The 24513-nt window shown below is 43.0% G+C and overlaps 1 protein-coding gene and 1 long non-coding RNA gene across 5 annotated transcripts in view; one reads left to right on the forward strand and one right to left on the reverse strand.

The window, feature by feature from the left end:
* The window catches only part of LAMB1 (laminin subunit beta 1), a 58715-nt gene extending 37987 nt beyond the window's left edge, over positions 1 to 20728 (reverse strand). The window contains exons 1-11 of one of the 4 annotated variants that reach the window (XM_083399281.1): positions 20677 to 20728; positions 20488 to 20589; positions 15585 to 15757; positions 9453 to 9588; positions 6777 to 6850; positions 4361 to 4549; positions 4213 to 4276; positions 2774 to 2976; positions 2045 to 2165; positions 1606 to 1794; positions 955 to 1134 (exon numbers count right to left, since the gene is read on the reverse strand). In XM_083399281.1, coding sequence (XP_083255407.1) covers positions 955 to 1134; positions 1606 to 1794; positions 2045 to 2165; positions 2774 to 2976; positions 4213 to 4276; positions 4361 to 4549; positions 6777 to 6850; positions 9453 to 9588; positions 15585 to 15757; positions 20488 to 20524 — 1366 coding nt within the window. In that variant the 5' untranslated portion in view covers positions 20525 to 20589; positions 20677 to 20728. Of the gene's footprint in view, positions 1 to 954; positions 1135 to 1605; positions 1795 to 2044; positions 2166 to 2773; positions 2977 to 4212; positions 4277 to 4360; positions 4550 to 6776; positions 6851 to 9452; positions 9589 to 15584; positions 15758 to 16318; positions 17003 to 17269; positions 17311 to 17790; positions 17826 to 18749; positions 18831 to 20487; positions 20590 to 20676 lie in introns of those variants that run through there. The other 3 variants (XM_083399280.1, XM_083399282.1, XM_083399283.1) reach the window with 3 other exon arrangements.
* Positions 18708 to 20791, forward strand: LOC310658276. Its single transcript, XR_014502172.1, has 3 exons — positions 18708 to 18812; positions 20492 to 20612; positions 20700 to 20791. It is a non-coding gene; the product is annotated as an uncharacterized lncRNA (long non-coding RNA).
* Positions 20792 to 24513: the final 3722 nt, after the last annotated feature.

Genomic DNA, 24513 nt, shown 5'->3' on the forward strand with positions numbered 1-24513 from the left:
GTGGTGTTTTCTAAGGCTCACAGCTGGCTCCACAGTGTGGCAAGACTGGCAATTTCCTAGGTCACCAGGACCAGAAAAACGGCCCATCACCCTAACAGTGTTAACCTTGCACAGAGTATTCAATATGGTTGGCTGAAGCCTATGAGAATTCTCAGTCTGCATGCACATACCCCTCAACTGCCCCAATTAAATCGGGATTTCCTGTTTCGCAGGGGCCTCAGCCTCAAAAGACATGGGGTGTGATCTCATGTAGGTCATGTGACTTGCATGGGAGGGTGTTACAGTAGACACACATCCCGGTTTTCTGCGGCAACCTGTTTGAGGGTATGCATCATCCGCCTCTTCCAGGTTAGGACTCCAAATGTGTGTACTGTGGGGTCCTCAAAGTTCTAGAGCCAGCATTGCTAAGGAATCATTTATAAGGGTATTGTAATTAAATATAACCCAGTAAAAAGCAAAATGCAAGAAGTCTGATATATTTAAAGTGAGTCATTTAAATTTAATACAACTCTCTGCCCTCAAATGCTCATGTGCTTATAGACCATCCCAGCACCTTTGCACTTGTTGGCCAGAATACTGAAAGGTGATGGGTTTCCCCCTCCGGTGTGCAAGGAACAGGATAAGAGACTTCTGTTGCTTGGGAAACAAAACAAATAAAAACAAAAAACAGCCCTTGTATCCCCACACCAAAATTAAATTTGAACATACAGGAAAGGCCAGGAAAGTAAACAATGCAAGATAATATGAATTTATACCTTCCTGATCCTCTATGTCAGTAAAACACACACACACACACACACACACACAATGGCAGGCAGGGCAGGCAATGTATTTACAAATAAAAAATACAGCTCTAAACTTAATAAGATTCAGTTAACATAATCAGTGAGGTGCAGCATTAGAAACACTCCTCTTGCTCAAAACTACAAAGTGGTTTATTTTTGTTTTACTTACACAGACAACCAAGTGGATTATCTGTACTTAATCCATAGAATCCTTCCTTGCAGAAATCACAGCGCTCCCCTTCCACGTATAATTTACAACGGCACTGTCCGGCAATGAGGCCAGTTGAGTAGTCAGTGTAGCGATCACATACCCCGCCATCCTGGGAGCCAATTGGATCACAGTTGCATGCTAAAAGAAATAGCAGCTCTTTACTATGTAATCATAGCTACTGGGCAGGAAGCATATATTATAGCCAAATACAACACCAATTCCATTTCCCGAAAATTCTGTCATCAAAGCCTCCCGCTGTCTGAAGCTGCTGTGCCCCACCAAATGGCAACTAGCGTTCCCATTTAGCCAAAATCTTATGCTATACCACTTTGAATACAGGAGCCTCTACTATTACAAATCAGTACACATAAGTGGTCATATTCAGAGCAGACCCAATGAAATGAATGGACTTAAATTAGCCATGCCTATGATTTACTCTGACTGTGGCCTACATCAGATATAACCCACAATGTTTCTGGAACAAGCAGTAAGTCTTCCATTTGTACATTTTAGGATAAAAAAGAACTACAAAGTTTTATTTATTATTTCAGAATCACACTCATTTATCTTAACAAGCTGTCAACTACACTTTGGAGACAATGTACTTACGTTCACAAATGTTGGGGTCCCGAATATCTTTCTCTGGATGCTGGAAGTAGAAGGGTTTGCACTGCTCACAATTACGCCCCATCGTGTTGTGCTGACAGTCATCACACACTCCACCGCTGGTATTTCCAGTTGCCATGTACACGGCCATGTCAAAGTGGCACTGTGCAGAGTGTTCATTGCAATTGCATTCTAGGATAAAGATAAAGAAACTAATTCTAAATGAGAATCCATTTTTAAAACTAAAATTTCCATCAAACAACTACATTAACTTGTTTAGAAAGGAGTGCAGCGGCAGCTGAGTATTTTTATTAGCAAAATTGGTTAAAAGTTGGGTAATCTGTGCCATTTATAAGACAGAGAGCACAATTTCTCATGAAAGGCTCATCAGACATTAGTACCATAGATTTTACAAAGCAGAATTTAAATTTGTCACACCTACTTTTGCATGCATTGCTGTTGCGACCCTCGGCGGGTCGCCATGGCAAGTCATGGTAAAAGTCCAAGCACTGTTCACAGTTTAGGCCTTTGGTGTTGTGCCTGCACATGCAGTGACCATGGACCTTTCATTTAAAGAGAGAGAGACAGAGATTGGAACATACATACAAAGACACAATATATTGAAAATAAAAGCAATGCTCATTTCCTCTCATTGACTAAGGGTTCATATAAAGAAATAGTAGTCTTTGATTGTTGTGAGAATTTCTAGGGACTTTTTTTTACAAAAATCCAGAAGCTTGGAAATCATGGAACAAGATGAAGAGCAAGTTATTTCATCTTTGACTGGGAAGATGTTGGCTGCCAGGGCAACAGTGGCTCCTTTCTCACCTGTCTAATGTAAAAAGGAACTACATGCTATCCAGAACACCCTTAAGATGAGATGCTAATTTGGCTCTAGGGCCAAATTAGATTGTGACAGTTTGTTTAATCCAGAGTTTATACCAAGCAGCTATATACAAGTTTTAGAGCTGTTCTACATCCAAGCTTTTCAGGGACTCGGACATTGTTGTGCTAAACCTCCCCCTTACCCATAGCTACTGATGTCACATTTACTTTGACCCTCAACAATAATTTAAATTGATAGAAAATGTAGTTTTGCTACCTTTGTTAAGAGTCTGAGTGGCAGAATTGTAACCTATCTGCTTGTTATGAAAAATATTTTAAAATTTACCATTCCTTCCACCTCTTCATCATAGCCATGCACCGGTGCGCACTCACTGGCATGTCCATAACAGAAGCAATTTCCACGGACCACCATGTCATAAATGGCATAATAATATTTTTCTCTGATTTCCATTCTCGAATCCAGAAGGTTGTCTCCCAGTGTGTGCAGTTTGGTAAATTTGATTCTTAAGTTTGTGATTTTTAACATATCTGAAAAGCCAAAGATAGATAAAGTAAGGGTGTTGTTGTTTTTTTAACGAAAGAAATTCAGTTTCATTGCAAGAGACATATTAAGACATATTAAAAATATTTATTATGAAAAGCTTATGAGTCTAACAAAGTGTTTCTCAAACTTGGGTCCCCAGTTGTTGTTGGACTACAACTCCCATCATCCCTAGCTAGCAGGACCAGCAGTCAGGGATGATGGGAGTTGCACATATTTATCTCCTCCCATTCCCCCAACTGCAAGCCATTCCACCAAGCAGTTATAAGTTGGGGGATGCAACAACTGGTGCAACTTAAAGACACCAGCAACCATTGGGGACCTCTTCTCAATTAACGGTTTCCATCCCAGCTGATCACTAGAAGATGCTGTAATGAATATCTGGTGCCTGTGTGTGCTCATTTCTTTCTCCACGCCCCCAATCCATTTTCCTTAAATCCATGCCCTGGGCCTAGCCTGATTTTAATCAACCTGAAGCTCTGCGATAGGAAAGGAAGTATGCCCTATTAAATAAATACATTTAAATGTATGATGATTGTTCAGCAGCAAGTTTCTTGTAAATGTCACTCATTAATAGTATATGCTGAAATGAAGCAGGAATTTATGTAGCTGAAATATTGATTTAAATAGACTTAGCTCTATTGAGTCATTAAAAATTTCCATATGTTCATCACCACTGTTGTTTGTGATGGGACACCTGAGGACATTTCAATACCCTTTCATCAGCTTCTAAGCATGCATGTTTAGGAGCTCCTTTGATCCTAGTGGGGATCACAGGTTGGTGTTAATGAAAATTCTTCAGTCACTCAAGTCTTGCAAACACATTTCCAAGCTCACTTCAAATCCATCTGAAATGAACCTGTGCTCTGAAATGTTGAAACATACTGGCTCCAACAAGCCAGTACAGGGATGCAAGTTTTTCCATATTCTGTAACAACAACTTGTAATTCTTTTTAACTTTCAAGACTAAGAGGTTGTGCAATCAGTGCAAGTAGTATTAAAACATGAGTCCGCAAGGAACCTACGATCTGCCAGCTTGGTGACAGAATTATTGAATAACCTTGAATAAGTAACTATTTCTCACCCTTCTTTCTCTGTCTGCAAAATGTGAAGAGGACTTCACCACACAAGGCTGACATGTGAGGTAATTATTGTAAAGCATTTGATGCAGTTCAAGCGCAATCCTAAAAATGTATAGGAAGATAAGAAGCTTGCATACTTACTTTGAATTCTTGGGCTATATGGGTCCTCTATTCTAAAAGCAGGGTCCAGAGCACGATAAATTACCTGAAACAAACATGAGGATTCATCAGCGTCACAGAGATACAGCCTCACTAGTAAGGCAGATGAATTGTAGATAAAACTACGAACCTCTCCCTCAGTTGAAGGTTCAATATCAGAGTAACGGGAATCACAAATTATGTCATCTACTTTCTTCATTGGTCCATTGTAAACACCTGGGAATGAAGTATCACAGTCATAGGCAAAGTATCTATATACTTGCCAAGTTTTCCCAAAATCTGAGGATCTTTCAATCAGCATTGCAGCTGGGCGAAACGTCTAAGAATCAAGAAGAAGAATAGATTTTAATGAATGTTAAGCTACAAATTATTTGGAACAATGTTCATCAAATATTTGAAATAATTTTCCAGTATCATTTACAATTTCCTGAACATTTATTTGACTTTTCTGCCGCTGCTTCTTCTTGCAATGATTATGCTCAGATCTGTGTGGCCTATGCATGTCAGTCTACAGAATATGCTTTTAAACAACAATAAGCCTCTTGTAATTGCAGGTGCTCCAACAGGTCAAGGCCCCCTCATGGGCCAAGGAGCGTGTTAATAGTGGTAGTCATTCATTCGTCCAGGCTGCACCAGAAAAAGGCACAGCTGCAGCAGCTAAATCCCCAGATTGTATAGGAATGGTGTTGCTTGATGGATGGAGGACTCATGAAGTCACAGCGCGAGCAAATGTATCAGTAGCAATAAGGCTGTGTTGCAGTTTATTTTGCCACAAATAGATCAGTATGGGGGGGGGGGCGTATCAACCAGACTAACATAATAAGGACCATTGCTCAGCAGTACAGCAATGCTTTGTGGGCACAATATTTAATCTTTGGTATTTCTAGATAGCAGGTAGCAGGGCTGAGAAATATGTCTGCTTCATATCTTAAGAGTCACTTGGTTTGGACCCAATTTCCCCAATGTGGTGCCTTCAGAAAGTCTCCTCCTAAGGCTCTCACCAATGCCCCTACTCCTCCTAAGCGTTTTTATTCATTTTCTTTTTGCATTTTGAGGAGGTTGTTTGGATGTAGGGGTTTTTTTTATATAGAAAAAGAGGTTTTGGAACTTGTGTAGCTTTTTTTAGGGGGAGCACCCACCCGAAGAAGTTGTTGAGCCTTTTTTTGGAGTGGGACATTTCTTCTTTACCCGCTCACCCCACCGCCACAGGAACAGGAATATATCTCAACCTGCTGCCCGCCGCCTCTGTCACACAGCCCAGAGTGCCATGCAGGGGAATGGCACCAAAGAGGTGCCAGAATGCAATAAAGAGTTGCCGGAACTCAGTCCTGGTGAGTTCCAGCTGAAAAAAGCCCTGCCTGCAGTTTGTTTGATTCAGTGGGTGTTTTGACTGCTGGGGGCGGGGGGGGGGGCTCTGAGCATTGCCAATTTCTCTTCTATGAAATAGGTGTTCTGTGATAGTCATGAGTGTTTCTTGGATTTCCTGATGTACCCCTTGGCTCCATGGTTGAGGACTGCTGGTTTATACAGTCCAGTGGCCTGACCAAATTTTAGGCAGTTATGCGTGTTCATAGAAAGGCACCTGTATTGATGCTTTGATAAAGATGGGGAAAAGTAAGTTAAATGGAAGAGATTGATTATATCAGTTAAAAGTCGGGTATTCAATTGATTACAAATGCTATACTGTACAAACATATATGGTGCTTCTTGGGTGTAGGTACTGATTATTATTAGGTACTGCTCACTTGGTATGAAATTAAGCGTCTAAATTATTTTCACATAAGCAATGCATTAAATGTAATCCCAGCACAGATTTTCTGAATGCACATCTCAGGAGAGTCAAACTATTGTGTACCTCCCCAATGAAATATATTTTAAACCATATGGGCGCATCTGCCCTGCCAAGACATCTGTTCAGAAGGAAACAAAAGAACTTTGTATACAGATGTTCTTCTTTTCCTGGAGATTATTTCAGCTGCCAAATTTGAGAGAATTCTAAAGCCAATAATTTTGTTGTCTTAAAGAATCACATTCCCCGGGTTGGATCTGATACAACTATAAGGAGAACAGAGAAGGCTATGTGGACAAAACGTCCTACAGAACCCTCAACTTTATCAACAAAAAATTAGTGACAGACCAGCTACTGATTACTGCTGCAGAGGGCACAGATGAAAAAGCAACAGTAAGACTGCAATCCTAACCATGACCTTTCAGTAGTAAGTTTTACAAAATTCAGTGGGGCTAGAGGAATCAGGATTGCAGTCCTAATCTTTGTTTTTCCTGCTTTCTGAGTGTTTGGAATTTATTTAAAGACTTACCTAAGAATGCAGAAGAAGCCAATTAGCCTGTATCATAAAACTGATGTGGTTTATCTTACCTCTTGCATTCCAGTTTTAATAGCTTTTAAAATCCTTTTTAAAAGATCTCCTCAAAACGTGGGGTGCTATGCATTTTATTCTCAAGCAGCTAGTTAACTGCCTTCCATGACCAGTACCAGATTACACAAGGGTCATTTGTGATTTGCGAGAATGTTATGGATTCTTTACCTTGAAGGTCATAATGACATGAGTGAAATGGAATTCGGCTTCCAGATCCAACTGGATGGTTACATTTTCTACTCCTACAAGACCAAGAGAGGAAGTTGCACAGTAAACAAGAACATTTGTCAAAAGTCTAATTTCATCATTTTTTTTCCTGGGGGTATGTGTTTGGTTAAAAAAAAGCCAGTTTGTTTTTTGTTTTTGTTCTCTGTGAAAGGGTGTAATATAGAGTAACATAACAACAAAGTACTAATCAGCTATTTGTTGTAGAAATTAAAAAATCACAGGGTTTTTATTTTTAAAAGATCTCTAGCGTTTATATTTGGGAACATTCACAGAGTCAAAAGGAAACCACGGACAAATTCTACATAGTGTTCTTATCCTTAAGCTCAGTTGTTTGGAAACAAGCTGTATAAAAATCAATGGGAGACCTGAATAAAACCGTGAAGAACACCATCATTTTTAAAAAAATTCTCACACAGCACCAATGGAATATGTAATGTGCTTTTTAGACATCACTTCAGAACCCCTTTTCCATAGTAACATTAGAATACTGTGCCTGAAACCACAGAATACTAAACTTGGTATAGAATGCTTTATATGATTAAACAGCAGTAACTAACTATGGTATAACAAAGTTCATTGCTATGGCCAGAAAGGCTTGCTTGCTTGATTTATTTATTTAGTAGGAAGTTTATATACCACTTAACTATAGTTGTCTCTAAGCAGTGCACAAGAAATACTATACAGAAAAGGTAGAAATTAGTTAAAACTGTAAAATCAGATTTCAGTTAAAATGCCTGCTAGAATAAAAAAAAAGCAGTATGTAAAACAGCTGCAATAAAACAGCTGCAAAAACTTCAGCAAAAAAAAACCCAGCATCAACACACAACCAACTTGTCAAATAACTGGGACAGGTAGGTCTCACTGGGACGAATATTTGACAACCAAGGAGTTACAACTGAAAAGGCCCTCTTCCCTTATCACCACCTTCTAAATCTCTCTCTGAGGGAGCACACAGAGGAAGACCCCAGTTAACACCTTGTTTCTTCTGGAAAAATGTGGTCTGAAGCCTTGTCATTCACCCTGTCACCCAAGTGACATTCCATTCTTCCCAGTGCATGGAATAGGTCAGGCCAGTTAAAAGTCCGAAATGTTATAGGATTCTTTCATAGAGGCAGCTGGGGAAAACAGGGTATACCGTATTTTTCGCCCTATAGGACGCACTTTTTCCCCTCCAAAACTGAAGGGGAAATGTGTGTGCGTCCTATGGGGCAAATGCAGGCTTCAGGAGAGCCCCAGCGCCAGCCCCACAAGGTCGGGGGACAGAGGGAGGCGGAACGCCGCCATCCCGCTGTCTCCCGAAGTGGTTTGGAGGCTGACGGCGGGGAGACCCCGCCGCCAGCCCCGCAAGCTCCGGGGACAGTGGGGAGGCGCAGCGCGTCTTCCCGCTGTCCCCGGACCTGATCTGAAGGCGGGCGGCGGGGAGAAGAGCGCTTCTCCCCGCTGCCGGCCCCACAAGCGCCTGGGGGGGAAATAAAATTTTTTTCTTTATTTCCCCCCAAAAAAACATGGTGCGTCCTATGGGCCGGTGCGTCCTATGGGGCGAAAAATATGGTAATATGCCCACTTGGGCACAGCACTGAGAAGGAAGGATTGGTTTGTCTGATTTACTTGCCTCTGCCTTCCCCTTTATGGTGCCGCCTTCAGCCAACGTAGCCACACCATGTCAGGAGAGGCTGCTGCTTGCAGCTTACTAAGCCTAAATAAGTTTCAAGTTTTTCTCAGCCAATGGCAGAAGTTTGATGTCCCTCTGCCATAAAATGTAAGCCTGTGAATCCTTTTAAGTACAGGATACAGACACAAGAAGAAAGGAAAGAACTGTGCTCTCAACATTTTAGACAACAATAATTTCCATTGAACTATGAATCATTATAAATGACCTTACTGGAGCCTGGTCTAATGCAAAAAAACCCCACAACAACAAACAAACCAGGCAAGAAGAACCATGTGTTATTTATTTCTGAAGGATACTTGTGTGAACTTTTATGCTGAAACATTTATGCGCTGCTGCTGCCAAGTTTAGTACAATAAAATTACATGACGGCTGTTTAGAATACCAAATGGAAAATACTGAAGATAGAGAGCTCAAGTTACTTAATTCTTAATGATTTTTTCTCTGTAATCTAAGGAAGAGTTTTTCTGAAGAGCACTTACTTATAAATAAGTTTCACTTAAATCAATAATACACTTTATTTGTTCATGAAAGAAACTCTGCGTAAACTAAAATCGTAGGTGTTTCACAACCAAACACGGAATTGCCTAGGATTATTCCTGATTTTCTCATATGCCTCATTCTGATCTTAAAGGAGAAAAAGATTGAGGGCAATATGTGAAAATTTCTCCTTTTTAAAATAACTAGATAATTGGGTAACTATTAATTCCTGCCTTCCAAGCATTTTGAGAAGTTGCCTGAAAAAACAACAACCTATAATTAAAGGATATAGTTTTACACACACACATACAAAAAAAAAACATGTTCAAAAGACTGAAACTATGAAGCAGAAGTAATTACAAGGCAAACAGCTGTATAGATGATTATGAATACAAAGCAGAGTTTTAAGATCAACTGAGGGCAACCAATTAAGTGTTGGGGAAATTCTTCCCACATAAACAGCTTACCATTTTCTGACTGCCACCATAACTTGAGACGGTTTGGAGCAAAGGTAGTGACCACATTTTCAATACGATGGCTGTCAGGATTGAGTGTTTCATGGAATGGGTCCCGTGAAGAGCAGGTGAAACACTTTTTATCCTCCTGAAACAAACAAGACAGATCAATCTCGCAGAAGTTACTGTCTTCCCCTAAATTCCACCGACCACCCAATTCACAATTATGCTGCACTTATCCTTACAGTCAACAGCAGCACATGAAAGGGAGGGGCAGCAGTACTCCTCTTCTGACTTGAATATGATGCCTTATTCAAAGACAGAGGGTAATTTTGGCCATTTTTCATCTTGTCTTGTATTTGTTTAACCAGAGCTTGTGTTTTGCATGGGCAAGACTTCCATTTTTGGAAATCCCCATCTTGCCTTTTGACATGCTCTTGGATTTTTTGGAACCTTTCCCAATCGATGGTATTAATTCTATCTGAGCTCCTCTTACTAGAGTTTTAAAGAACCTGCAAGTTTCCTGAATATATTTTATCATTCTAACTCTTGCTTCTGACTTTCTTTTAATTTAATTTCTGCTTTTGAAATCAAACGTTGAAACTCTCTGGGGATTTTGTCACTGACATTTATGTTACATTTGATGGCATTGTGGTCATGTCTCAAAATCCATGTGACAACACTTGCACCAGATCCTGAGCACCATTCAGAATGAAGTCTAGGGGGCACCTCATGGGAAGGCTTCACATTAAGCTCAACTTGCTGGGGGCTCAAAATGGTTATTTAAAAATATTTATAGCATATTTATCTGAGCTATTTGCATACAACTCCTGCAAGCATTCCTGGAAACAGGCATTCAGTTGACCCAACATACTTGTCTTTTATTGTTCTCTTATCTCGCTTCTGCTACTGTCTGAGCCTGATGCCAGGATATGCACAGGACAAAAAATAAATACAATTGCATGCCTCTTTCTTTTACATGGACAGTCACTGTGCTCTAGCGCAATGGATGGTTGCTTCATACTATTGTACTTATCTGTGCCTTTAACTTGGGGGAGGGGTGATGGAGGAGCAATCTCTGAATGTCTGGTTCAGCATCACTGAGTCACTTGAGAGACTCCAGGGATTGATTGCTTTGCAGGTGGGGGAGGGATCCAAAAGCCACAAGATGCGACTTACCTTTATTAGGGTCTAGCAAAAACACCATAAAGTTATGAGAGTTTTTGAGCAGAACAGAATGTTAATTAAAAAGGGGGTAGAGGAGGGCAGAGGAAAAGGTGGCATGTCGTTTTTGTAGCTTCTAATAGTCAAATAAGAACTGCAGGATAAGTTGGATATATGTCTTTAGATTAGCCTCACCAGGTGCAAGACAGATCACAGGAGGCACTCTAAGGGCTATCGAGATAAAGAAAAGATAATGGGTTGTTTCCCCAGTTTCGAAAATATAAAATCCAGTAGTTACTTGGTTCAGTCTGCCATGCTAATTAGAACACATAGGTCTCTTGGAAGGCAAAGGGCTTGTTCACATGTACAGTGGTACCTCGGGTTACATACACTTCAGGTTACATACGCTTCAGGTTACAGGCTCCGCTAACCCAGAAAGAGTGCTTCAGGTTAAGAACTTTGCGTCAGGATGAGAACAGAAATCGTGCTCCGGTGGTGTGGCGGCAGCAGGAGGCCCCATTAGCGAAAGTGGTGCTTCAGGTTAAGAACAGTTTCAGGTTAAGTACGGACCTCCGGAACGAATTAAGTACTTAAGCCGAGGTACCACTGTAATGCTAAACTGTGGTTTAGTGCAGGGGTCGTCAACATGCTGACTTCCAGGTGTTGTGGATAACAACTCCCATCTTCCTTGACCATTGTCCGTGCTGCTTACTGAGGCTGTTGTGGGAGTTTGAGACCAAAATATCTGAAGGGCAGCCTGTTGGCTACCTGGTTGGTTTAGCACTATACTGATGAGCCTCAGTGATTTGAAGCAAAATGCCTGGCTCCTTCCTGCTGAGATTGTTATCAGTTTTGCTTTCTTTAAATCTTGGCTTAGCATTATGCATGAAACTGAAATCCCGGTTTAAAACAAAATATGGCTAGTTTAATAAATCAGCTTTATAACACATGGATTGAAGCTGGCTTATCTTGAAACTGATCAGAATTTAAAGCAGACTTTATGCTGCATTCATAGCACTGAGCTGAGATTCAAAGGAACTGAAATGTTCCTTCTCCCAGACGCGTGGGAAGAAGCGAGGGGGAAGGGGGTGAGCTTGGTACTCTGCCACCTTGCCAGAGCTTTAAGGTTTGTCTGCATAGGGGAAAACCATGGTTTAGCTTTACATGTGAATGTACTCAGAAAGCAGAAGTAAAGACAAACATGCTAAGCTGTAGAATAATTGTAGAACAAAGTTGTAGAATAATCTAAATGGTTTGATTGCTTTGAAGTCTGTGTTTGCTTTGAAGTGCTTTTACTGGCTCGAGCTTTTTCTGCCTAGCATGAAACTGTCATTTGGAAGATACTGGGCAGTCTACCAGAGTGATACTTCATTCCTGGATGCCTTGACTTTGTCAGTCTGACTCAGTGTCTCTTACAGAATGACCTAATTGCACAGGGTTATAGATCAGTAGCAGCATCTTAGAATGTATTTAAAAGTGTATAATTCTGAATAGGCACTACTTTTAAATTTTATTTTATGTCCCACCTTTCTTTCAGTGCATTAGCATAAATTAAAAGAGATACAACTAGAAACACAATAAATCTAAATATTAAATATGTATATATTTGGGGAGGAGGCATGAGGCTCTGAAAGGGTCTTAGGGTCCTCCTGTCTCCTTCCCATAGCCATGTGCCTCCTTACCCACCTTTGGGACGGCAGCGTGAAGACAGAGGGAGGGGCAAATTTTGGCCTTGCGCAGGGTGTCATAGTGCCCAAGTCCGCCACTGCTGTGCTTCCTATGTGGTGATGGGTCCTGTCCAAATTACTGTCTGCTGGTTTTAGTTATGCGGGGAGACAGATTTTATGATCCAGTTATTCGCTGGAGACTGGGGGGAATCGGTTTGCATTAATGATTAGCCTCCCCTCTGCAGTTGTTAGGATGGTTTTGAGGGATTCTCTTGAAGGAGCACTGATGTCATTGTCAACAATCGGCTATGGAAACCAATGTGGCATATTGCATTGCAGTGCTGTCAATACAGTATAAATGCCCTAGACAGAAATTTATAGTGAATGCAGGGGCGGCAGCAAAAAGGTATTGATTGGGTAGGAGAGGACATGTTGGTCTTTGTGTTGACAAACCAGACCCATAAGAATGCATCTGACCCAGTTAGTTTCCTAATTGCACTTCTCTCTATTAAAAGTGATGGGCCAAATCCCATGAGTCTCAATGCTATCATAAACTTATCCAGGTGGTTATAAGAAAACCACTATCCCATCTGATGTTTTCTAAAATGTGTGAATGTTTTCTAGGATATATCCTGCATATTTAACTATGTGCATATAATTCTGTATTGAGTGACATTTTTTCCTTGAGTTATCTGCTCTCAAGGCAAGTTAATTCCTTTTTTTGCTGATTGTGGTACAGTTGCAGTCTGCATTGTGTTGCTCTGTGGTGGCCTAATATCATGTGTGGATGGCAAGGAATTTATAAGCATGACCAATAGCTATAAATCTTAGATTAACGTATTTTCTGTGGGCTGTGTCCCCTGACTAGCTATATTCTGCTGGTGGGAGTGGAATGGCAGAGTAGGTAGACTTGTAGCCAATCTTTGAGGGAGCACCAGATGCCATTACAGTACATTCCAAGGCACAGCTATTTGTGCTATCCAGAAAGTTTGCCTTTTTCTTGCAACATGAACATCTATTTTGCATGGTCACTGTGAAGGTTTGTGAAGTCCCTCATTACTGCAAACTCTGTCTCGATTATTCCCGATTTCTTTCTTTATCTCAGGATAACATGATTCTCATATACGCAGTGTTTTCCATGTTCTCTTTTCAACCTGAGAACTCCCTCTTCCCCAGATTGGCTTGTAGGCTTCTAGTATTACATATAATCACCAATACACCAACTCCTTTCTTGTTTGTAACTTCATCTTACAATTATTGGTTTCTTCAAATAGATATCTTTACATTCCATATGCTCATTGCCCTGTTCTCACCTGGATAACTAGAAACATTTTCACCATCATCCCTAAGGGTTGAGTCTTCCAAAACTGGATATAGCTTTTCCCCATAATTCAGATTAAAAACTACTCTGATACTTTCTCTTATTTATTTATTTTAAGAAAATACTTACTGAGTTTATATATATATAACTGTCTATTTGTTTACTCAAAGCATATTTCATTTTCTTTTTGACAAAATTTGTTTTATATCTGAAAAATGCTCTGGGAAAAGAATGGGTTATTTAACAATGTATTGCTTAGACCTTGTTTGCTTAACTGTATTTCCTTAGTCTATATCTACAACCACACTGAAAGTGCTAGAATTTTAGCTATATATCTTTCTAGAGACTGTAAATGAAGGAAGTAGTCTAGACAGCTCTCATATATCATGCTGGGGGTAGTGCAATCAGCAGAATGTTTTTATTAATATATCTGGACTCATTACACCACAATCGCATTAACCATTAACATTGCTAGTCTATAAACAATTATAGTTTAAGAACAAGTAACTTCAGCTGAAATTTTGCATGTACTTATAATGCATTGGGAATTAAGACCCGCTTAATTGTGACCAGAACTACAGAAGAGAAATTTGACACTGATGCAGAAATGCCACCCCCCTCACACACACAAGTAATGGCTAGTTATAAGAACCATCTTATCAGTATGCAGAATATGAACTATAAATGCTAGTTTGAGGGAAATTAGTAGCCATTAACATCAGTGTGGTCCCAATACTAATCTCCGTGTAAGTAGACAGCACACTCCTATGAATATTTAATCAAGAGTAATCCTAATGTGTTCTATGGGATTTACTCCCTTGTAAGTGTATATAGCAACGCAGCCCAAGTTCTGACCTGTGGTCTTGATCCATAGATAGTGAGATCTATCCATTCAAGGAGGCAATAACTGACTTTCCCAAACAGCAGCTACTCTGTCTGCAGTGCACACATGGCTTTTAAGTATAAGATTGTTGATGTTGGTGGTGGTATTTTGTTTTTTGTTTTACTTTGGGGCATCAAAATATCTTAGGCCAGCATTATCCAAATGACTTGAAACACAGTTAAAGAATGGGATCCCCCACCCCATCATTTGCTTCTTCCTGATGTGACTTCACTTCAGCACTAAAAAAAGCTGAATCAGAAATGGGGCAACTTCCCATGCAGACATGCCCAGTGACATAGATATTCTGTTAAAACTAAGAGCCCTGGGATTTATCTGCATTTTTGGACAGAATTCCCAGAAGTTTGAGATAAGAATTTTTGTTGGAGTCACAGCTAGGACTGCGGGAAAGAAGGGCTCACGCTCCTAATGGTCCTGGGAGAAGGTGGTTTGGTGCATTCAGGGAGCAAAAACAAACAAGAGCAGGAAACAGCAGGACACATGCAACTGTACAAACAAATCTGAGCCAGGGGGATGGCGTCTGCTTCCTCTCAAAGCTCTGATGTTTCTACTTATCTAGAGAGGGTGTGGGGCTGCTTGGTCAGCTAAGGGGAGAGAGAGAGGAAGACCCAGGACTGTTATGATCAATTGCCCTTCAACTACACTCAACCGCTGCACACCAGTAGACCCTTTCTGGCTTCCTCATAGCTATAAAGGGGGGACAGCGTATGCTAGAGCAAATCTTGGCATCATCAGCAAATTCAGTCCTGCATCTGTGGTAGCTGACTGACTGCCTGTGGTGATCAAACAAACAAGGTTTTTATTCCAAATCCTGCTGTGTGTAAAACCAAGGTTGGGGGGAACTTTTCAGCCTGGGGGCTGCATGGCCTCATAGGGAACCATCTGGGGGCCACATGCTAATAACAGGTGCAGCCAGAGGCTCATGTGGGTGTGGCAAAGGTCACAGGTTAATACACAGGTGCTTTGTAAGGAGGAGGAACTAGGAGTTTCCTGCCCTGCTCCTTCCGTCTCCAGCACGCAAAAAAACAAACAAACTACACTCAACCGAATTCTTCTTTGCTCTGAGACAGTCTTCTTCTGCAAAAACTTACCTGGAGGTGGCTCACAATGCAGTATGGTTCAGGCTTTTGAAGCCCACATGTGGACGTGACCGTTAGCTTGTCAGCCCGGCCAATCAGCAAGTCTCCTGTGGCTGGATAGCAGCTCCCCTCCGCACATCCGTAGCTGAATTCTGGTTCCTGAGCTACTGCAATGGTCCAAAGGCCTAAAAATGGGAAGGAGAACCAAGGGCCAGGAGCAGATCAGCATTTGGAAGAGGATGCCATGATTAGCATCACCTTACACACGGGGTAATTGCCAGATGGCAATTTCATAAATGTGTTGATGCTAACAATAATAAGGGATAGACACTAAACCCTATGTGGTTGTGCCAAATCCTTTTCTTGCTGAAGAATAAGCAATCTCTGTCAATGCTTTTGTGAACTTGCAAGTAAGCAGGCGATAGCCACCGATTCCTGTCCCAGATTAGAATAAAAGCATTCTGGATTCTATGGTTATTTAAGCTGGGCAAGTAGCAAAAAACAAAAAAACAAAAAACAAAAACAGATTTATTGAAAATATAGGGGCCCCTCATCACACAACTCTGTCTCATTCCTGTCTGGGAAGAGCTGTGGTTTAGGTTTGTTTATTTTTTTCATTTAGGTTGCCACAGATGGGACAGCCAGGTGATGAAAGAGAAATCAAAGTGATTTACTTCACAGTGAGGCCTCAGTTGAGTGCACCACTGAAAATACTTCAGAAAGTTATTTGAGCAAGATGCACTAACTTGTGAAATGGATCTGTGGTGGAGCATCCAGACCACAATTCCTTCAATTTTCCATCCACGACACATGAATGTCACCATAAAAATTAAATAGAAAAGGAACCCAAACACTTATAGGAGAAAATAGTCATCAATTATTTGCTGAGTTATTTGAACAGGACAAACAAAAGGTGACAAGCATTTGTTATTAACTACCATTTCCCCCTTCGGTTTAAAGCATTCAGTGATACTGGGGGAAAAGACAGCAGGCACAATTTTACACTGCCTCCCATTTTTTACCTAGAAATAAGAACAAAGAAGGCAGTATGATAGAATACCAGTGTAGAAAAATGGTTACAAAAGGGGCAGCCAACCAGGTGCCCTCTGGATTTGTGGACTACAGCTCCCACCAGGATGATGGGAGTTGTGGTCCAAGGGATCTGGTGGATCCCTCGTTAGCTACCATTGGATTAGTGCGTCAGGCTGGGACCGATGAGACCCCGATTCAAACGTGACGGTAGCCATGAAGCTGACCAGGGGACATCTACATTCAAAGCACTATTATTATTTATTACTGTATTGAATTTATATACCGCCCTATACCCGGAGGTCTCAGGGAGGTTCACAGAACATAATCAAAATATAAAACCACAAAATATATAATCAAAATAAAAACAACAACCCAATAACCCTCCCCCCCCCACAAAAAAAAAGAATCCCAAGAACTGTTGTTTGTTAAGGGCACTAAAAATGGCAGTTCTGTGAGAAGTTAAATACAAAATTCCCAGGATTCTTTGGGGGAAACCATTACTGTTAAAGTAATATGACTGGTGTGGATGTGACCAAGGGGCCTTAGGCTAGGGATTCTTTCTTCAATCTCTTGTTTGAAAAATAGAACGAAGCTTGTATGCTGCCTTGAGCCTTGGACGAACAATCAGATGCACGTGAAATGAATATACTTCTGTGTAAACGTACATAGGGTTCTGTTTTTAGACTGAATCCTAGCCGCTGGGCCAGTTGTACCCAGTGGCGTAGCGTGGGGGGTGCAGGGGGGCCAGCCGCACTGGGGGTTAGGTTTAGGGGGCGCAAATCCACGGGTTAAAAAGGTAAAGGTACCCCTGCCCGTACGGGCCAGTCTTGACAGACTCTAGAGTTGTGCGCCCATCTCACTCAAAGAGGCCGGGGGCCAGCGCTGTCCGGAGACACGTCCAGGTCACGTGGCCAGCGTGACATCGCTGCTCTGGCGAGCCAGAGCCGCACACGGAAACGCCGTTTACCTTCCCGCTAGTAAGCGGTCCCTATTTATCTACTTGCACCCGAGAGTGCTTTCGAACTGCTAGGTTGGCAGGCGCTGGGACCGAACAACGGGAGCACGCCCCGCCGCGGGGATTCGAACCGCTGACCTTTCGATCGGCAAGTCCTAGGCGCTGAGGCTTTAACCCACAGTGCCACTACTTGCCTTGCCCCGGGTGCTGACAACCCACGCTACGACACTGGTTGTACCAAGCTTGCACATGCGCAACCCATAAAGGCTGCAGTCCCAATGAGACTAACTTTTGAGAGTCTGCGTGGTTGTTAAAAAAACCCCAAACCAGGACCTGGGGGACCATGGTTCAAATCCCCTTTCCGTCATGAATCTCACTGGGTGGCCTTGGCGCAGCCGCCATCTCTCTTCCTAACCTGCCCCACAGGCAACACTTTGCCGGCCCTGGGTGTGAGCCAAAGGGGCGCATCAACAGCACCTTTGAGAGCATGCGCAGAAGGCGAGGTGCTTCAACAAACTCCCTTCCCAAAGGAACTGTTGCGAAGAGAAGTTTGGCCATCTTTTGTAACACTGTGCGGGGCCAAAACTTGGCGCCCCCAAATGGGATCCTCTCCATATTGTGCCCTCTCCGCTCAATGCAGTGCGTTGTGTGTGTAAAACCGCCTCCACCATCCTGAAGAAGAAATCATAAATATTTGGAGGTGGCCACATTTTTGTCCTTGCTCTGGACACACCATGACCAAAGTCACAGGGTTGCCCTGAGGACGATATGGAGAGCAGGGAAAGGCCACCTTGGAGGAAGGAGTGGGATAGGAATATAAATATGTTAACTGGAGGGTCGTGAGGCGAAGCGTGCTCCAAAGAGGAGGCCACGTCTGAAGACTTCGGAGGGAGCCACGAGGCTGAGGGGAAAACGCGGCTGGCGGAGGGGGAACAAGTTCCCGCCAATTTCCCCCTCACGGAGCCGGCGCCATTCCCTCCCCTCCTCGCCCAGCGACGGAGACTCTCCAGCGGCGGAGAACAAGCGGGCAAGGAAAGCCATATGGCGCCAGGCGACGACTCTCCCCAAATCCACGCCGGGCTCCGCTTCTCCCTCTGGGGAGCTGAGCGCACGCAAACCAGGGGCGGCGGCGGCGGCGAGGAAGAGCGCGAAGAAGGCGGAGCGGAAAGCCAAGGCCTCTTGGCGCTTACCTGGGAGCAAGCACGCCGCGGCGGGCCTTGCTTCCGAGTAGACCAACCTAGGAATGCGCTATGGTAGGGTGTGTGTGTGCGTGCGCGCAGGGTTTATGGAGGCTGAAGCGGTTCCAAGCACCGCCAGGGCATCATTTCACTTTGCTAACAGAGGCTTGAGCAGCAGACGAGGCGCTTGCGTTTCCCCGCGACTCGGGTGTCGCGCCGTTCTCACGAACGCGCCCACGGGCGTCGTCCTCCTCACTGAGTTCCGCGGGGTTTTGGATTCCCAGGGTTCGCGCTCGTCTACACGGCTGCAAGCTAGCGAAGCAAGCTGATGCTCAAGGAACGCGACCCAATTTGCTTTCAATGGGGTTTACAGCCTGGGATGTATAGGAATCGCGGCATAAAGCGGGTTGGGTTACACACACTCTCTCTCTCTCTACCGGTTCACAGAACAAAAACAAAATATAAAACCACACAATGTATAATCAAAATAAAAACAACTGGGGACTTTTCTGCACTCCCCAGGCGTGTGGATCTATCTCTATCAGCGTGTCCGTTGGGGTTGTGGGGATTCTTTTAAAGGTCTGAGTTTGCCTAAAATGTTCACAGACTACTTTAAAAATCGGTTCTTAGCATCTTTCAGGACGGAGTGGGCTATGAGTCACTGCGAAAATGCAGGCAAAAAATCGTAACATAGTATTGACTTATGGTAAAGCGCACCCGATGCCCGTTTACTCGGAAGTAAATGCCACTGTGTTCGATGGGACTTGCACCATGAAGAATGTGCACAGGATCGAAGCCTTATACAGTGCCATCCTATGGGAAGTAAGCCCCAGCGCAGGCACACCCCCCCCCCCAAACTCGGGCAGGCACCCCCAAACTCGGCCCTCAAGATGTTTTGGGACTACAATTCCCATCATCCCTAGCTAACAGGGCCAGTGGTCAGCGATGATGGGAATTGTAGTCCCAAAACATCTGGAGGGCCGGGTTTGGGGGTGCCTGCCCTAGTGGATTCAATGGGACTTACTCCCAGGTGGGAGTTGGAACTTCAGCCTTACATCCCGAGCCTATTTGCAGCCTCATCCTATGCAGGTTTACGCGGAAGTAAACCCACGAGGTTCCGTAAAACGGACTCCCACATCAACGTGCATTCCTGCATTGCAGGGGGGTTGGACTGCATGACCCTTAGGGTCCCTTCCAACTCTCCAACTCTTTGATTGCCAGCCGATCCCACGCGCACTTCCTCGAAAGTAAGTCTGGCTTGCTCCCATGTAAGTGGGCGCAGGATTGCAGCCTTAGCCATGCAAATGCCCCAACTTCCAGCGCATCCTTACAGCTGCAAGGGACTTTAGGAGGAAGCAGCCCGCTCGATCCTTCATAAGACATGAGTAACATAAAGGCGGATGTAGCTAGAAAACCGGTCTATGCCCGCAATGAGCTTGCAATCTCTAGGGAGAGGAAGGGGAAGAGATAAGGTTAGCGAGAAACGAGAGGAGGGGGGTGATGGTTAAATTGCAACAAGGGAGATTTCTAAGTACTTGGGCAAATGCCATCGCTTGCAAAAGTTCGTGCTGCAGCCCCTTTTGTTGCTGCCGCACATCTGAAATTTGTTAAAACGGGATGGTTTGAATGAAAAACAAAAGTTCTGCTCCGGGACTAACAAAGTTCTCAGCTTGAGGAACAGGGAATACACACCGACCGCTTAAAACAAGAAGGCAGTTTATAACAACATTAAACAATAATGTTTAATTACCTAGGAAACAGCAAAGATGCACCTGGAGAAGCCCCATCTCATTACTTCTGCCAGGAAAGAAAAGAGGAGGACAAAACAGCCACCCGGATTTCACCTTTCTTCCTACAAAAGGGAGAAGAGAAGGAGTAAGTTGCAGGGTTTTTATCTCCCACAGCAAAGGCAGCAAGGCATGCAGTTTTATCTCCTTACCCTTTCCTGCTCCTTCCTTCCAGCCGGGATGCAAATCTGACACTGGGAGAAAGGAATCTCCGCTTGCCCTAGAGAGAGGGAGGCTCCACTACGCAGGCGCTAGAGGGAGGGTCGGTGAGGCTGCAATCCTGGCAGGGCAACTTTAGGGAGAGCTCCTGCAAAGAGACCCTCGAGGGTTGCACAGAACTTCTGTCCTTTGTCTCCGCGCCGAAGCACCATTATGACAGTTGTTTACTTTACAGTCGGGCAAAGAGCTTAGCGCCTTCAGGTTATTTCTGCTGCAAATATTTAGACTCGGGACTTGACTTTGGTATGCTCATCGGTTGCTTCATAGCTGTAACAGAGGACCTCCAGAACTCTAGAAGGCAATGTGAGTTTTGGGTTAGCATTTGGGAGCACGACTTAGGAAGACCAGGTTTCAAATTCCCACTCACTTGGTCAGTTGCTGCTCTCCGCCTAACCTACCTTGCAAGGATTCTGTGAAGAAATGAAATACTAGTCACAAAACTTCTGGATTTACTTGGATCAAATACGATTTTGTATTCCACACCAACTGGGACCTAGAAGCATTTTAAAATGTTAACAATTCCATCAGAAATTTCCTTAAATGATGCAGTTTCAATCCCTGATTCCCACCCATCCAAAAAACCTCTGTGTTGGTAGCAGTTTACTGATATAAGTGAAACAAGCTGTTTCCTATTACCAAATATATGTGAAAGCTATTGATAGACAAAATGTTTTGGGTTCCATGTAAGTCATAGTTGTCTATAGTAACTATCAATGGCAGGGGTGAGTAGATCTACTGGTGAGTAAATCTACTGGTGAGTAGACCTACTGGTGATCTACTGGTAGATCTCTGGGTGATTTGAAGTAGACAGGCAAGGATTTTTCACCCTGTTTAACAAAGGCAACAACAAAACAAACCCTTATCTCAAGTTACATTGATTTGAAGACCAGGCATGGGGGAAATGCATAATGTAACAAAGAGTGGATTTTTGTGTGGAAGAATTGGAAAATTGCTATTCAGTTTAGTTCTGGTACTCAGAACTAGTTCCTAGGCTGAGAATTCTTTAATTCTAAATATTTTGCACCTGGATCTGGTTGGTGGAACTCAGGGTTCTAGTAAAAGGCAATGTTGCTCCTGTAAGGCTGAAGTCTAGCTACCCCCTGAGGTATGTTATAAGTGACAATAACTCACAGCACTAACCTACCCATCTTTACTCAACAGTAAGTCCCACTGAGTTCAATGGGGCTTACTTCCAGGTGTGTATGGGATAGAAGTTCTGAAAACTGACATTTTAACTGGTCCTAATAAAATATATTTCTCTATGTTGTCCTGAAGGTTTGAGTTTTTGAACTTTTCATTCACAATTAGTTTGGGCCAAATTGATCATGAAGTAGAGCATCTGTTGCATTGATTGAATGGCTTGGTCTCTGAGAACTATGGGTTGTTGTTTTTTTTAAATCACAGGGTGCTTTGTAGAATTATGTTCAACATTGACCTTACCATCTGTAGGCATCACGCTGAAGGTTTATGATCTGTTCTGTGTTTGTCACAGGCAGTATTGTGGATTATTGGGTTGATGTGTGGGGTGCTGAGGTAGGAAAGGCATAAGATCCTAGTATTCTAGTCCTGTCCAGCAAAAAATTCCATAATGTGTTGTAGCTAATACCTTTATCTTGAATACATGGCAGATTATCTAATCAAGAATAAGGTGTATTTCGACAAATTAGTTGATAACGCAACCCTTGTCTCTTCTGGTCAGTAGAAACCTACCTTTTATACAGCCTTAAATTGATTTAAACTGTATTTTTTCGCAGTCAGAACTGTGCCCCAGTAATTTCCATGCAAGCACAAATGACAAAAAAGTCTGAAAGGTGCATTTAATGTTCCAAATTCTATATTACTGGGGAAATACCTTTATTATGCCAACCAAAATATCATACAAAGGTATTGCCCTATTATGGTCTTTAGCATCATGCTTATGGGTCAACACAGCTACCTTCACTCTGTGTGTCACTTTTAATGCTGCTTGTGGAAAACAACCTGGTACACAGGTCCCATAAATCTACTGATATGGCCACTTAGCTGGTGTGTACTCCTTATTAAATCTTTAACTGATTATTGTGCTGATCAATATCTTGAAATTTGCAACCCTACCATTTTTGTAAACACAGTTTAGGGAATGTGTGAGCTTGAGGACTTGCCAACATCTTGCTTAGAAAACCTGATCTAGCATCTCTTCCCGCCCCCCCTTCTGCCCATGGCAAGAGAATGCCACACCCCCCCCCCCAAGCACTGAGAGATGGGTCTGCCTGTTGGATACAGTTTATGTCCTGGAGATGTTTATAGCCTGGGGGGGAAGGGCAGCCACCCACTGATTAGGCCACCCACATGTGAGAGAGGTGAGTCATGAGAAAACGGCTGGAGGCTCTTAAAACTCACAGGGAGCCAAGGCTACTTAACCCTTTAAGTCAGGGCTTCCCAAACTGGTCCACAACCACCGAGTTCAATTCAGGTGGTCCCTGGGTGTGCCTGTGAACAACTGAATCTGGGGCTTCTCCGGGACAGGCTGGAAACAATTTGAAAGGGTTGTGAAGAGGATTAAAAGCAGCAAACACATTATGTTTTATTGTACATGCAACAATCATTTCATGCTTGTCCAATAAAGGTAAAGGTAAAAGGGACCCCTGACCGTTAGGTCCAGTCGTGGCCGACTCTGGGGTTGCGGTGCTCATCTTGCTTTATTGGCCGAGGGAGCCGGCGTACAGCTTCCGGGTCATGTGGCCAGCATGACTAAGCCGCTTCTGGCAAACCAGAGCAGCGCACGGAAACGCCGTTTGCCTTCCCGCTGGAGCGATACCTATTTATCTACTTGCACTTTGTGCTTTCGAACTGCAAGGTTGTCAGGAGCAGGGACTGAGCAACAGGAGCTCACCCTGTTGCGGGGATTCGAACTGCCAACCTTCTGATCGGCAAGTCCTAGGCTCTGTGGTTTAACCCACAGCACCACCCGCGTCCTACATGTGTGTACAATTGTGAGAGACATGTACATGTGAAAAGGATCCAGAGACTCTACAATTCTATGATTCTCTACAATTCTTCTGACTCTACAATTCTATGATTCTATACTTGGGAGTAAGTGCCATTGACTACAATGAGACCTTCTCGGAAAACTTGCATAGGGTTGCAGCATTAGAGTATGATTTAACACAGAGAATTTTTTTTAAAAATGTACTGGAATTCTCATACACCACTCACTGTTTGGATCTGATGACTTGTCACTCAGTCAAAATATGTGAACTCCTGCTAGGAAAAAACACTTTTATTTGATTATGCAAATACACAGTGATACAAGAAGTCAGTGTCTATACAGTGGTACCTCGGGTTAAGTACTTAATTCGTTGGAGGTTCGTTCTTAACCTGAAACTGTTCTTTAGCTAATGGGGCCTCCTGCTGCCGCCACGCCGCTGCTGCGCGATTTCTGTTCTCATCCTGAAGCAAAGTTCTTAACCTGAGGTACTATTTCTGGGTTAGCGGAATCTGTAACCTGAAGCATATGTAACCTGAAGCGTATGTAACCCGAGGTACCACTGTATATCCAGACTATAAAAATAAATTTGATAAAATTATGAATTAGAAATATAAATTGGGCTAGAAACATTTCTAATGGTGAGAGAACAGCCTCATTTTGTCTCCCATCTAACCTAACCGAGGCTTTATTTGCCCAAAGAGCAGTTAGGGGGGAAAACATGTGTCTGGACAATGCTACTTCAGATTGCAGTCACATGAGTGAAGGCTGCTTGTACATACAAAGCGGGAAGTCAGAAGGTTTC

The sequence above is a fragment of the Podarcis tiliguerta genome (genome assembly GCF_965153285.1).
Source record: "Podarcis tiliguerta genome assembly, chromosome: 10".
Lineage (NCBI taxonomy): Eukaryota > Metazoa > Chordata > Lepidosauria > Squamata > Lacertidae > Podarcis > Podarcis tiliguerta.